This window comes from Chanodichthys erythropterus, chromosome 11 (genome assembly GCF_024489055.1).
Source record: "Chanodichthys erythropterus isolate Z2021 chromosome 11, ASM2448905v1, whole genome shotgun sequence".
Classification (NCBI taxonomy): Eukaryota; Metazoa; Chordata; class Actinopteri; order Cypriniformes; family Xenocyprididae; genus Chanodichthys; species Chanodichthys erythropterus.
In genome coordinates, this window is record NC_090231.1 from 7,929,013 (window position 1) to 7,943,022 (window position 14,010).

Here is a 14,010-nt window from a genome sequence, read left to right on the forward strand (position 1 = left end):
CTGCAAGTATCCCAGACAGCTATGTGGTAAGTGTGTATTTCATACCTGGCCTCTCTGAACTTTTTCAGAACACTAGGGCGGTCCTGGTTTCGTCTCCTCCTGAACCAGCGCTCCACTTGTCTATTTGACCAGCTGCATTTTTTACACAGGCCATCAATATCTGCCTGATAAGAGATGGAAGAGATCAAAAGGGTAAGCATGTTGTTCATATGGTGTGTTGTTAATTCATTAAAAAATACTGCAACCATCTTCTGCAGAGAAGTGTCATTTTTATTATCAAAAGTGGTGTAATAGCCTAATTATGGCTTTATTTTACCAAATGTTACAACAACAACAACAAAACTAACTATCCAGGTTTGCTAGATTTACATAAACACTTGAAAAAAAAAATCTTATTAAATGCATCCAGTCAGACTATTACATGAAGGCATTGCATCAGTTTCTGAAGGAGCCAAAACTACTTAATTAGATGAGGAACCTCAAGTACTTGATCTGGGTTGATAATTTAATCTAATAATTAATTTGATTTATAAATCTGATATATATATTTTTAAAGGTGCCCTAGAATGTTTTTTCACAAGATGTAATATAAGTCTAAGGTGTCCCCTGAATGTGTCTGTGAAGTTTCAGATCAAAATACCCCATAGATTTTTTTAAATTAATTTTTTTAATTGCCTATTTTGGGGCATCATTATAAATGCGCCAATTCAGGCTGCTTCCCCTTTAAATCCTCGCGCTCCCTGTCCCCAAGCTCGCGACTATAAAACAGTGCATAAACAAAGTTCACACAGCTAATATAACCCTCAAATGGATCTTTACAAAATCTTCATCGTCGGATCGCGTAAGTATGGTATTTATTTGGATGTTTACATTTGATTCTGAATGAGTTTGATGATGCTCCGTGGCTAAAGCTAACATTACACACTGTTGGAGAGATTTATAAAGTTGTGAAGTTGTGTTTATGAATTATACAGACTGCAAGTGTTTAATAATGAAAATAACGACAGTCTTGTCTCCGTGAATACAGTAAGAAACGATGGTAACTTTAACCACATTTAACAGTACACTAGCAACATGCTAACAAAACATTTAGAAAGACAATTTACAAATATCACTAAAAATATCATGATATCATGGATCATGTCAGTTATTATTGCTCCATCTGCCATGTTTCGCTGTTGTCCTTGCTTGCTTACCTAGTCTGATGATTCAGCTGTGCACAGATCCAGACGTTAATACTGGCTGCCCTTGTGTAATGCCTTGAACATGAGCTGGCATATGCAAATATTGGGGGTGTACATATTAATGATCCCAACTGTTACATAACAGTCGGTGTTATGTTGAGATTTGCCTGTTCTTCGGAGGTCTTTTAAACAAATGAGATTTACATAAGAAGGAGGAAACAGTGAGACTTACTGTATGTCATTTCCATGTACTGAACTCTTGTTATTCAACTATGTCAAGGTAAATTAAATTTTCCATTCTAGGGCACCTTTAATAATTCCACAATTAGATCTAAATCTTAAATATAGTAAAATGTAATATTTATACTGTAGGTGGTGGGTAAAAACAAAATCCTGAATATAAATTATGTGATCTGGATGGAACTAAGTTCAATTCATGTTTTCAAAAAGCTTTAGAGAATCTTGCCTTAAATGATGTCTTAAACAGAGATGCTCCCCCGTGATCAAGCCACAGGCCACTTTAAACCTGATGAGGATCTGAAGTTCAGAATGATATGTTGTTAAGTGAGAGGAGAAGACGTTACCTGTCCTGGGTTTTTTGACTTTGTAACGAAATAATGTTCAAGAACAGCATTGCGCTCCACTTTGTATCTGGTCTTCTCTGAAACGCCAAGCAAAGCTGCAAGCGGTGTCGCTATTAACCTAATCAGACAGACATTAGTAGAATTAAACCACTGATATTTTTTATTAAGTATATGCTGGCATTATGTTCCAAACATGAATAATCAATGATGATGATTTTTTTGATGATGATTTTTTTTTCCTTCATATGAATCATATTCAAAACTTGAGGAATCAATGCAAAACAGTACTTTTTAGTTGCAGACTACCAGTATTGCACAACAAAACTCTACCGTGACAAAAATTCTAGCTAGTTTATGTTGAATATCAAAGCCTGACCAGTTGAAAAATGGACAAAATCACTCTAAAGCCATCCAATAGTTCAGCCTGACCAGACTGAGAGATGAGAAAAATAGCAAATGCCGGTTTAAGCATTTTTGTTGTGTATGTATTTTTCATAGCTGTTTTTAGGTCTTTTTCATACTGAAATGTTTTGTTAAATATTTAGTTGTGATTTAGTGTAGGCCTAGGTAATAGTGTTTACAACTCTGTGGGTGCGTCTCAATCAGCTCCCTAGTTCAGTAATCGGCACTGATCAGGGAGTTGGCCATTTTAAGGGCGGTCTCAAACATAAAATCCTCCCAGTGCACTGAAATGTTCTCTCCCTAAAAAGTCCCACAATGCACCTTGAATGCACATATTTCCTTACCGAAAATTCTGAAGTATGAAACATACTGTAAATCACGTGAGCCAACTCACTACACATAATGACATGCGACAGATGTTTTTTTTTAAACAAACAAACAAACTAACTAACTAACCATTATTTAATTATATTTCAGCATAAACATACATTGCTAGGATGGGTAATGAACATAAAGGATTAGTTCACTTTCAAATAAAATTTTCCTGATTATTCACTCACCCCCATGTCATCCAAGATGTGCATGTCTTTCTTTCTTCAGTCAAAAAGAAATTAAGGTTTTTGATGAAAACATTCCAGGATTATTCTCCTTATAGTGGACTTCAATGGAGCCCAAACGGTTGAAGGTCAAAATTACAGTTTCAGTGCAGCTTCAAAGGGCTTTAAACGATACCAGACGAGGAATAAGGGTCTTATCTAGTGAAACGATCAGCCATTTTTGAAAAAAATACAACTGTATATGCTTTATAAACACAAATGATTGCCTTGCACGTGCTTCTGCTTTCCGTATTCTTCAAAAAGTTTATGCTGTATGTCCTACGCCTTCCCTATTCTACTTACAGAAAAAAACGTACTCGGTTACCAACGTAACCTCGGTTCCCTGAGATACGGAACGAGTACTGCGTATGGGGAAAGGTCTCCCTTTTTTCCCGCTGCTGAAGCCTTTTTCAATAACGCAGTGTAACTGCATCGTCATTGGTTCACTCATAGACAAGTTGTTGAACCAATGACGACGCGGCATAGCTGCGCGGCCTATGGCGACAAAGTGCGCGAATATTCCCGCCGAAATGGGCGGGGTTACGGGCTATATAAGCAGACGTTTCGCCATAGGATTTCAGTGTAATCGACTGAAGCGACGACCCTGAAGCCGCAGCCTTGTGGCACGGCAAGTGACGCAGTACTCGTTCCGTATCTCAGGGAACCGAGGTTACGTTAGTAACCGAGTACGTTCCCTTTCGATACTTCACTCGTACTGCGTATGGGGAACGAATTCAACCACGCCGTGCCATGGCTGGGAACGATACAGCCTGAATTTGGACACATGGAAGGGGGTCCAAGAAAACAAGCGAGAAGGCAAAGCCTTGATCGAACCCTTTGGTTACACTTTAAGGAAATAATTCCTGGGGTTGTGTGAGGTGGAACTCACTAGAGGCCGCTAAATCACACTGAAAGAACCCGAGCTTGCAAGGTCGGGACATCGAGATGATAGAACCTAACAAAAGTGGACGGCGAAGACCAGCCGGCCGCCTCACAGATGTCCTGAATGGAAACTCCGTTGGACCAAGCCCACGAGGAAGCCATTCCTCTAGTGGAGTGGGCCCTGACTCCTATGGGGCAGTCTGCACCCAGTGAGGAGTAGCACAGGTTAATAGCGTCCACTATCCAACGGGAGAGGCGCTGTTTTGAGACCGGAGACCCCTTGGTGCGGCCACCAAAACAGACAAAGAGCTGATCTGACTGCCTGAAAGGCTGCGATCGCTGCACATAGGTCCTCAATGCCCTAACTGGGCAGAGTAGCTCCAGCTCTCGTTCGTCCGCCGAGGGAGGAAGAGCAGAGAGCGAAATGACCTGAGCTCTAAACGGGGTTTAGAGCACCTTAGGAACGTAGCCATGCCTAGGTTTGAGAACAACCTTCGAGTCTCCTGGCCCAAATTTGAGGCATGCAGGGCTCACAGAGAGGGCCTGCAAATCGTCAACGCGCTTAACCGATGCTAGTGCTAGTAGCAGAGCGGTCTTCAGCGTTAAGGGTCTGAGATCGGCTGAATCCATTGGCTCAAAGGGGGGTCCCTTTAAGGCTCTGAGGACCAGAGAGAGGTCCCAAGTGGGAACGGTGAGGGGGCGAGGAGGATTCAATCGCCTAGCGCCCCTCAGGAAACGGATCACAAGGCCGTTACGTCCCACTGATTGGCCAGCAATGGGAGCATGGAAAGCTGCAATAGCTGCTACGTAAACCTTAAGAGTATAAGGGGTGCGCCCCATTTCTAAGCGTTCTTGGAGGAAGGACAGTATGGAGGATACGTCACTTTCCACGGGGTCTATGTTGCGTGAGGAACACCAATCAACAAAAGACCGCCCATTTCTGGTCGTAGAGGCGTCTCGTGGACGGAGCTCTAGCCTGAGAAATGGTATTTAGAACGTCCCCGGGGAGGCTGGACGGCGCCCATCGAGGGACCAGAGATGCAGAGCCCAAAGCTCCGGCTGTGGGTGCCAGATCATTCTGTTTACCTGAGAGAGGAGGTCCCGTCTCAGGGGAATAGGCCACGGGGCTCTCAGGGAGAGCCTGAACAGCTCCGAGGACCAAACCTGGTTCCTCCAGAGTGGGGCTACCAGAAGGACTCTGTGTCGGTCTTCTATGATGCGCCTGATAACCTGAGGGATCAGTGCGATCGGAGGAAAGGCGTAAAGGAGCGTGCTGGGCCATGTATGGGCCAGAGCATCGACTTCCTTCGAGAAGAATGTTGGGCAATGAGAGTTGTCTTCTGAGGCGAACAGGTCTATCTCTGCCCTCCCGAAGAAATCCCAAATCTTGAGGACTACTTGGGGGTGGAGCATCCACTCGTCGGAGGGGATATTGCTCCGTGACAACATGTCTGCGCCCAGATTGTTCCTGCCAGGAACATGAGTCGCTCTGAGCGACTGAAGCCTCGGATGAGCCCATTCCAGGAGACGTTTCGCCAGAGCGCATAAGCGGCTGGACGAGAGACCACCCTGGTGGTTTAAGTTTGACACCACCGTCATACTGTCTGACCGAACTAGAACATGACGTCCTGTCAAGTGAGTCTGAAAAGACTGCAGGGCCTTCATCACTGCTAGCATCTCTAGGCAGTTGATGTGAAGATGGCTTTCCTCGTGACTCCACGAGCCGAAGGCCAGTCTGCCCTCGCACACAGCGCCCCAACCCGAGTTGGAAGCGTCTGTTGAGAGCACCGTCCTTCGTGAGACCGCCTGTAAGGGCACTCCGCGCTTGAACCACGTGGGGTCCATCCAAGGTTTCAGGGCTAGAAGACAGGCCTGATTGACCTTGAGACATAAGCGGCCGTGCCGCCAGGCGCTGGGAGGAACCCGGAACTTCAACCAGTACTGAAGAGGCCACATCCGAAGAAGGCCGAGCTGCCGCACCGGGGAGGCGGAAGCCATCAGCCCTAGTAGCCTCTGGAAAAACTTCAGAGGGAGACAGGCTTTGTTCTTGATAGAGGCCGTGAGCTGCTGAATCGCTAGAGCACGCTCCGGCGAGACTACTGCCGACATACGGACTGAGTCGAAAACTGCCCCCAGAAACGAAATTCGCTGGGTTGGGCACAGCGAGCTCTTGGTTAGGTTGACCCTGAGACCCAGACATTGTAAATGGCTGAGGAGCACGGATCTGTGGTGTTCCAGCTTGACTCGCGAACGGGCTAGGATGAGCCAGTCGTCGAGATAATTCAGTACCCGGATTCCCATCTGCCTCAGAGGGGAAAGCGCCGCGTCCATGCACTTGGTGAAAGTGCGAGGAGCCAGAGACAGCCCAAAGGGCAGGACCGTATATTGGTATGCCACCCCCTCGTATGCGAATCTCAAGAATCATCTGTGACGGGGAGCTATCTGGATGTGAAAGTACGCATCCTTCAGGTCCAGCGAGCAGAACCAGTCCTCGGGGCAAATGTGCGCGAGGATCTGATTCAGCGTCAACATTTTGAACTTCCGTCTCATGAGGGAGTGATTCAAAAGTCTGAGATCTAGAATGGGTCTGAGACCACTATCCTTCTTGGGGACCAGAAAGTAACGGCTGTAAGAGCCTGACTCGCTCTCTGTCGGGGAAACTATTTCCACAGCTCCCTTCTTTAGCAATGTCATAACTTCAGCCCGGAGGACATGTGCGTCGTCTGGATTGACCGAGGTTTGAAGCACCCCGCCGAAGCGAGGGGGCCGTCTTGCAAACTGGAGCGAGTAGCCCTGGGTTACGATCCCCATAACCCAATCCGACACATCGGGGATGGCCCTCCAGGCCTCGGCCTGAGTGGCGAGGGGTTGAATGACATTGGATGACGGACCGCCGTTGAGGGGGTCGTACACCGAGAGGGGTGGAAGAGGAAATTAGCTCTTTTTGAGGTGAGGTAAAATATTGTTCGCCGTGAAAACGGCATTTGGGGTGGGCGCAACAGGAGTGGGCCCATCTATCACTTGGAGCATGTTTCCCACGCCCGGAATTAAATGAGGCGGAGGGGAAATTACTCGTGGGAGCTTTTGGGGCTGTCCGGTCGCAACGGGACGATCCCCCATCCTCTTCCTTCCTGACGAATCAGGACGACTTCGGAGGCACCGGGTCCAGCACAATCTTGGGCCGGGGTCCCTGGCGTCTCGGGAAGGGAGGGCGCTTCGGATGGCGTGAGCGCTGACGATGCTCCTGGGGTGGCGCCGCCTGTGTTGCGGGTGGGGCTGGCTTGTTCTGCTGAGCCGGCGCAGTCCTGGGGCGGCTGGACGCAGAAGCAGAGCTGGAGCGCTTCGGCAAGAAATGTCTCATAGCCTGAGACGATTTCTGCGCAGCAGTAAAGCACTCAGTAAAGCCGTCCACTGCAGGCCCGAAAAGACCAGAGGGAGAGACCGGGGCATCCAAGAAGGCCGTCTTGTCTAGGTCCTTGATCTCCATTAGGTTGAGCCACAGGTGGCGCTCTAAAACTACCAGGCTGGCCATGGAACGCCCGATGGCCTGGGCCATGGCCTTCGTGGCTCGCAGGGCAAGATCGGTGGCGCTGCGAAGATCCTTGAAAGCCGGCGCGTCAATTCCAGACTCGTCCAGGGAGCGGAGAAGTTTGGCCCGGAAAACTTGAAATATGGCCATAGTATGGAGCGCGGAGGCAGCCTGGCCCGCCGAGGTGTAAGCCCGTCCAGCCAGAGTAGAGGTGGTCCGACAGGGCTTGGAAGGAAGGGCCCTCTTAGTCTTCCATCCCACAGCCGCGGGAGGGCAGAGGTGAGCAGCCACCGCTTCGTCTAGGGGTGGCAGGTGCTCGTAACCCTTTTCTTCGGCGCCGTCGACGGCAGTAAGGGCGGAGCGGTGCGTTGTGTGAAGGCGGGCGGAATACGGAGCGCGCCACGACTTCGTGAGCTCCTCGTGGACCTCGGGAAAAAAGGGCGCTGAGCGCTGGCGAGGTGCTAGGCGGCGGCCTGGCAGGAACCATTCGTCCAGGCGGCTGCGAGATGGCTCCTCTGGAGGGGCCCATTCGAGGTCCAGCTCTTCCACGGCTCTGGACAGGACGCGGAAAAGCTCGGCATCCATGCCCTGGCCATGCTCAACGGGCTCCAAGGGAGGCGGGGGGGCGGTGTCTTCCGGCTCGCCAGCCCATCCTTCCCCTTCGGAAGCTGCAAGTGACATGGAGTCATCCTGCTCGTCGTCTGTTCCACCAAATGAGACGAGGTCACTTGCTTCAGCAGAGGGACGCTGCTCAGGGCGGGAGAACAGGACAGGTGAGGGTTCCCTCGGAGCAGAAAGCGAGGCACGCGGGGGCTGGGCCGGCGTGAGCTCGTCTAACTCCGGGCGCTGAGTCGCTCTACCCCGCTGTCTCTTCCTCGCCGGTTCGCAGGAGGAGGAGGACGGGAGGGCGCGAGCGGCGAGATCGCCCTCCGTGAAGAAGGCGACCCGCGAGCGCAGGGAACTGAGACTCATGCGCTCGCAGTGCGGGCATGAGTCTCCAGCAAGCGCGCCGTCTGCATGGGGCTTGCCCAGGCAGGCGACGCACTCGGCGTGACCGTCGCTATCGTGCAGAGGGGCCCTGCACGTAGCACAGTGACGGGGCATCGTGAGACGCCGGTGCCGTGAAAACGGCAGTTGGGTGGCTCTTTGTAGAGCGGCGAGGGCCGCGGAAGCTCTTTTAGGAGCGGTAAAAACCGCTGAAATTTGCTCTTTTAGAGCGGCGTTTAAGCCGCGGGTGAAGCCCTCAGGCGGCGCGCCGGATGGCGGCAGGGGACGCACAGGAAGCGGCCGGGAGCGGGAAGCGGGAGGCGGCGGCTCAACGACGGCGCTGAGGCTGCAGTCAGTGAGGGCGCCGGCGCTGTCCTTGTCCGGCGAGTCCAGGCGAGTCCGCTGCGGGAGCCTCTTCAGACGGCGGCGAGAGCTGTCAGGAAGGCGGCGAGCTTCTTCGGCTTCAGGCGGAGATCAGCGAAGAGATGAGAAGTCGTCGCTGAAGGAGAAAACAATGAAATCCTATGGCGAAACGCCTGCTTATATAGCCCATAACCCCTATACTGTAACCCCTATAGCGCTTTGTCGCCATAGGCCGCGCAGCTATGCCGCGTCGTCATTGGTTCAACAACTTGTCTATGAGTGAACCAATGACGATGCAGTTACACTGCGTTATTGAAAAAGGCTTCAGCAGTGGGGAAAAAGGGAGACCTTTCCCCATACGCAGTACGAGTGAAGTATCGGGGAACTAAACTGGCGCTGCATTTGTTCTGTAAGTAGAATAGGAAAGGTGTAGGACATACAGCGTAAGCTTTTTGAAGAATACGTGCAAGGCGATCATTTGTGTTTATAAAGCATATTCAGTTGTATTTTTTTCAAAAATGACCAATCGTTTCGCTAGATAACACCCTTATTCCTTGTCTGGTATCGTTTAAAGCCCTTTGAAGCAGCACTGAAACTGTAATTTTGACCTTCAACTGTTTGGGCTCCATTGAAGTCCACTGTAAGGAGAAAAATCCTGGAATGTTTTCATCAAAAACCTTAATTTCTTTTCGACTGAAGAAAGAAAGACATAAACATCTTGGATGATATGGGGGTGAGTAAATTATCAGGAACATTTTATTTGAAAGTGGACTAATCCTTTAATTTAGCTAACATTTATAGTGTTGCGGGATATGTAACAATCAAAGTATTTATCATAATATACTTTTAAATAACAAACAATTAATGTCAGAAAGATATCTGTGCTTCAGATATACATCAAGAACATTGCCATATCGTTGGGAAGGGAGTTACGGAGCTGACTGAGACGCCGCACCCTGTATCTTGTATTTAGGTATGCCAAAAACCATCATTATATATTATAAAGAAATGTCAGTAGGCTATTTTTTGTCAGCTTATAGTGTAGCTAACTACTTCAAATGGGTAGCTTTACTTTAAAATGATCTTTTTAGCTTGAAAAGTTACTCATGTCATATCTGTTGCAAAAGTGGATCATTTACAAATTCTCACACTGTCCGTTGAAATATACACCCGATCAAATTTCGATCAAATTTCCATTTAAATTTCCATTTCCTGCAACATAATCATAGAAATTCCACAACCAGCTCACCTTTCAAACAAGTATCTGACTAGCAGGAAGACTAAAGCATACGGCACAGTGACGTAGAGGTGGGAAACTCTGGCATAGACGAGCCCTTCCTCGTCTTTGAGATCGGCCCACGTGAGGTTCCCCGGCAGCCATAGCCGGTCCCACCACAACCACTCGCCAATCATACCAATCATGACCATGATCTGTTGAACACAGCAGATGACAAGCACAGTTAGAGAGACTGCATGTATCACATATTACAAATAAACTGTTTTCAGCCCACACTCTGAATACTGAATTCATTCGTGGAGAAAGTGAGAGTGTATTTAACATGAAATCAAAATTGACACCATTCACACTCTTAATACATACAGTGCCTATAGAAAATCATCATACCCCTTTGAAATAATTTATTTGTCGTACAGATTGATAATCAAAACCCATTCCAAAAAAAAAAAAAATTATAATATATATATATATATAATATATATATATAAATCCAGGTTTATTTACATTTTGCCTTACAACAAAAAAGGAAAGAAATAAGCAACAGTTCTGAAAATTAATAATAACAAAAAACCCTGAAAAACTAGAATAACAGGGTTTGGAAAAGTCGTCATTCCCCTGATTAATACCTCGTAAAGACACATTTTGCTTTAATTACAGCCATTCATCTTTTTGGATTTGTCTGTACTAGCTTTGCACACCTAGATTGGGGACTATTTGCTCATTCTTCTTTGCAGAATTGCTCAAGTTCAGTCAAATTCTGTGGTGAGCAGCAATGGACTTCTCTCTTCAAGTCCATCCACAGATTTCTATTGGATTTCAGTCAGTGCTCTGACTTGGCCACTCAAGGACATTCACCTTCCTATCCTTAAGCCATTATATTGTTCTTTTGGCGGTATGTCATTGTCATGTGACCTGCCCATCTCCAGCTGTCTAGCAGAGGGACGCAGGTTTTCCTCAAGAATTTGGATGTACTTAGCAGGATCCATTTTTCCTTTCTGTCCTGACTAATCACCCACTCCCTGCTGAAGAGAAACACCCCCACAATATAATGCTGCCCTCATCATGCTTCACAGTAAGAATGGTGTGTTTTGGGTGGTGTGCTGTGTTTGCTTTTCACCAAACATAGCGCTTGGAGTTCAGTCCAAAAAGGTCAATTTTGGTCTCATCAGAGTATAGCACCTTTTGCCAGATGGCATCAGAGTCTTCCAGGTGTGTTTTTGCATAGCGCAAACGAGAATGGGTGTGGCACTTTTTCAGGAAAGGCTTCTTTCTTGCCACCATGCCATACAAGCCAGCTTTGTGTAAAGCTTGTGAGGTTGTTGTCACATGCACAGATCGACCAGTCCCAGCCATAAAGACTTGTACGTCCTTCAAAGTTGCCTTTGGCCTCTTGGTAGCTTCTCTGATCAATGTCCTCCTGGCTCGGTCATTCAGTTTGGACGGACGGCCTAAACTAGGCAATGTGTTGGTGGTGCCATACGCTTTCCACTTCTTAATGATGCTCTGAACAGTACTCAGAGGGAGAACTAAAGCCTTCGAAATGTTTTTGTAGCCTTCTCCTAACTTGTGCCTTTCTACAACTCTATCCTGGAGGCCTTTTGAAAGCACTTTCCCAACCATGGTGAATTCTTTGCAGTATTCACTACTAACAGAATCTTCAAGAAACAGCTGGTTTCATTCTGAAGTAATCAAAACCACTACACTTTACCAAACCATGTCATTAATTTTTAATAATCCTCACTTTTATTTTCACTTTGATGGTTATAATGTGTACATACATTTCAAAACAGATTTTTTTTTTATTATTATTTATTTATTTATTTTTATTTTCCAGGGTGTAATGTGATAAAAGGTAAAGATTTTCACAGGGTATGGTGACTTTCTATAGGCACTTAATTAATGTTCATGATACATCAGTGCATCAAGTTTCATAATGTTTTATTTATTTATTATTATTATTATTATTGATACCTACTGTATCCTACTGTAAGTACTGAATTAATTAAAACAACATTTCATTGTAGCATACAGCATAAAAGTTTAATTGGGCACTCATAAATATGTGACTGTAGAACCTTACAAGAAAAGATTTTTCTATTATTTTTTAAAGAGAGATATGAGAGAAGATTTTGGAAATGAAATAGGAGATATTTGGAAATTGGAGGTTCAAGTTTTTATTAAGGAAAAAAACGCCAAAATCCAATAACAACAAAAAAAGGAGGGTAATACTAGCATAATAATAAAATAATAATGTCATAAAATGAAATAAAATATTTTCATTGCAAAAGTATGATAAACATTTGTGTGCTGAATATATAATTTAAATCAAGAAATAAATGAGTAATTTTAGAGTTAGATATAGCCTTTAAAGAAGCAGTCATGATGAAATCAGGCTTATTCAGCACTGGATTTATGCCATAAACCAAAACAGATTGTTATTTTCATTATTAATATTTTACAGTACTCTCCTGCATCCATCTACACCTACAACAAACGTGATGAAAGCAGAATTTTGATAATGCCACACAATAAAAGGTCAATTATAAAATTATGTAGAGACTTTCATGAAAGTATGTGTTAAAATGGTTGAGAGTCTGTAGCTCTTGTTATATATATATATATATATATATATATATATATATATATATATATATATATATATATATATATATATATATATATATATATATATATATATATATATATAGGCTATAACTGTGCAGATTCTGATAATCCAGTTTTTGAGCTCTAGCAAAGGACTTGTCTAATTTGTTTACTGTAAAACAGCTCTGCTTCTACTGAAAACAGTGTTTAATAGGGTCGACGTTGACTCGAGGCAAAAATTACACGCTAATGTACCTACACACACCTGAGAAGCCACCTGATCTGGGAATACAAGTTGAGCTGGTGTGAATTAAAGTTCAGATCCATTTAGTGAATTACACCATGCGTAATCACACCTCACACCCAAGTTAATACCGTCTAAGTATTAGTTGTGATACACTGAAGCTGTGCTAGAAGGAAATATTAATGAGGCTATCACAAGTGAAAGTATGCACAGACTAATTATTGAACTATAACGTAATCCTGGGTTATTTTAGTTGAAGTTTCACACTGTCCAGACTGGGTTAGTAATTAATCCTGGGTATCAGGTTTTGAGATATTAAACTGCACTGTAAATCCTGGGTTAACATTGATTGGCTTGGTACAGTCCAAAAGTTTGGAACCACTAAGATTTTTAATGTTTTTAAAAGAAGTTTCATCATCATATTAGAATGATTTCTGAAGGATCATGTGACACTGAAGACTGGAGTAACGATACTGAAAATTCAGCTTTTCCAACACAGGAATAAATTACTTTGTCAAATATATTTAAATAGTACAAAGTTATTTTAAATTGTAATAATATTTCACAATATTACTGTTTTTTACTGTATTTTTAATTAAATAAATGTAACCTTGGTGAGCAGACGAAACTTCTTTAAAAACAAAAAAAAATCTTAGTGGTTCCAAACTTTTGGACTGTACTGATATATATATATATATATATATATATATATATATATATATATATATATATAATACACACACACGCTTCATTAGTGGCTGTTCCAATGGGCTGCTATATAAGCTGTCCGCCATATTGGAACATTTAAAACACTGGTCCGTGAACATTCGAGAGAAAGTTAACTGTGTATGAATATGGTCACCGTGATTTTGCCAAGTAAGAAATTCGAAATTTAGTCTCAACCCTATTCCTACCCCTAAACCTAATCCTACCCATAACTTATCCCTAAAAATCAGAGGGGAAAGATAGGTGAATAACATTGATGTAGAAGCACCTAACCCTGGTTGCAAGCCTAAACTTGTCATAAACGGTAAACTGTCCCACAAATCTGATTGGTTGATTGGAATGTTGTTCCAGAATTGACAAATATGTTGATCCAGGAACATGTCTTACTTGGCAAAATCATGGTGACCATATGAGTATCTATATCTGCACAATATATATATATTCAGCACAATAAAACAAGATGAAGGCATCAGCTAACAAGTCATTAAAAAGGTACAATAGCATCAAAACCTGTAACATTATGTTAGTACATATAAAAACAGAAACCAACACACTCTCACCTCTGAAAGGATATCCCATTTCTTCGGGAATATAAATCTCAGCAGATTCACGTTGACTGTTCCAAGATGGTGGACACACTGATGTTATTGGCAGACATATTTTAGATAAAAC

At 44.5% G+C, this 14,010-nt stretch overlaps 1 protein-coding gene across 5 annotated transcripts in view; it reads right to left on the minus strand.

Annotated features, from left to right (window-relative positions):
* The window catches only part of cers3a (ceramide synthase 3a), a 34,227-nt gene that overhangs the window by 18,773 nt on the left and 1,444 nt on the right, over nt 1-14,010 (minus strand). For 4 of the 5 annotated variants that reach the window (XR_010896470.1, XR_010896468.1, XR_010896469.1 and 1 more), the window contains exons 2-5: nt 13,899-13,954; nt 9,777-9,958; nt 1,769-1,886; nt 46-164 (exon numbers count right to left, since the gene is read on the minus strand). Coding sequence is in view for 2 of the 5 variants with exons in the window: in XM_067401369.1 (XP_067257470.1) it covers nt 46-164; nt 1,769-1,886; nt 9,777-9,958; nt 13,899-13,954 (475 nt within the window). In the remaining 3 variants the exon portion in view is untranslated. The remainder of the gene's footprint in view (nt 1-45; nt 165-1,768; nt 1,887-9,776; nt 9,959-13,898; nt 13,955-14,010) is intronic. The other variant, XM_067401371.1, reaches the window with a different exon arrangement.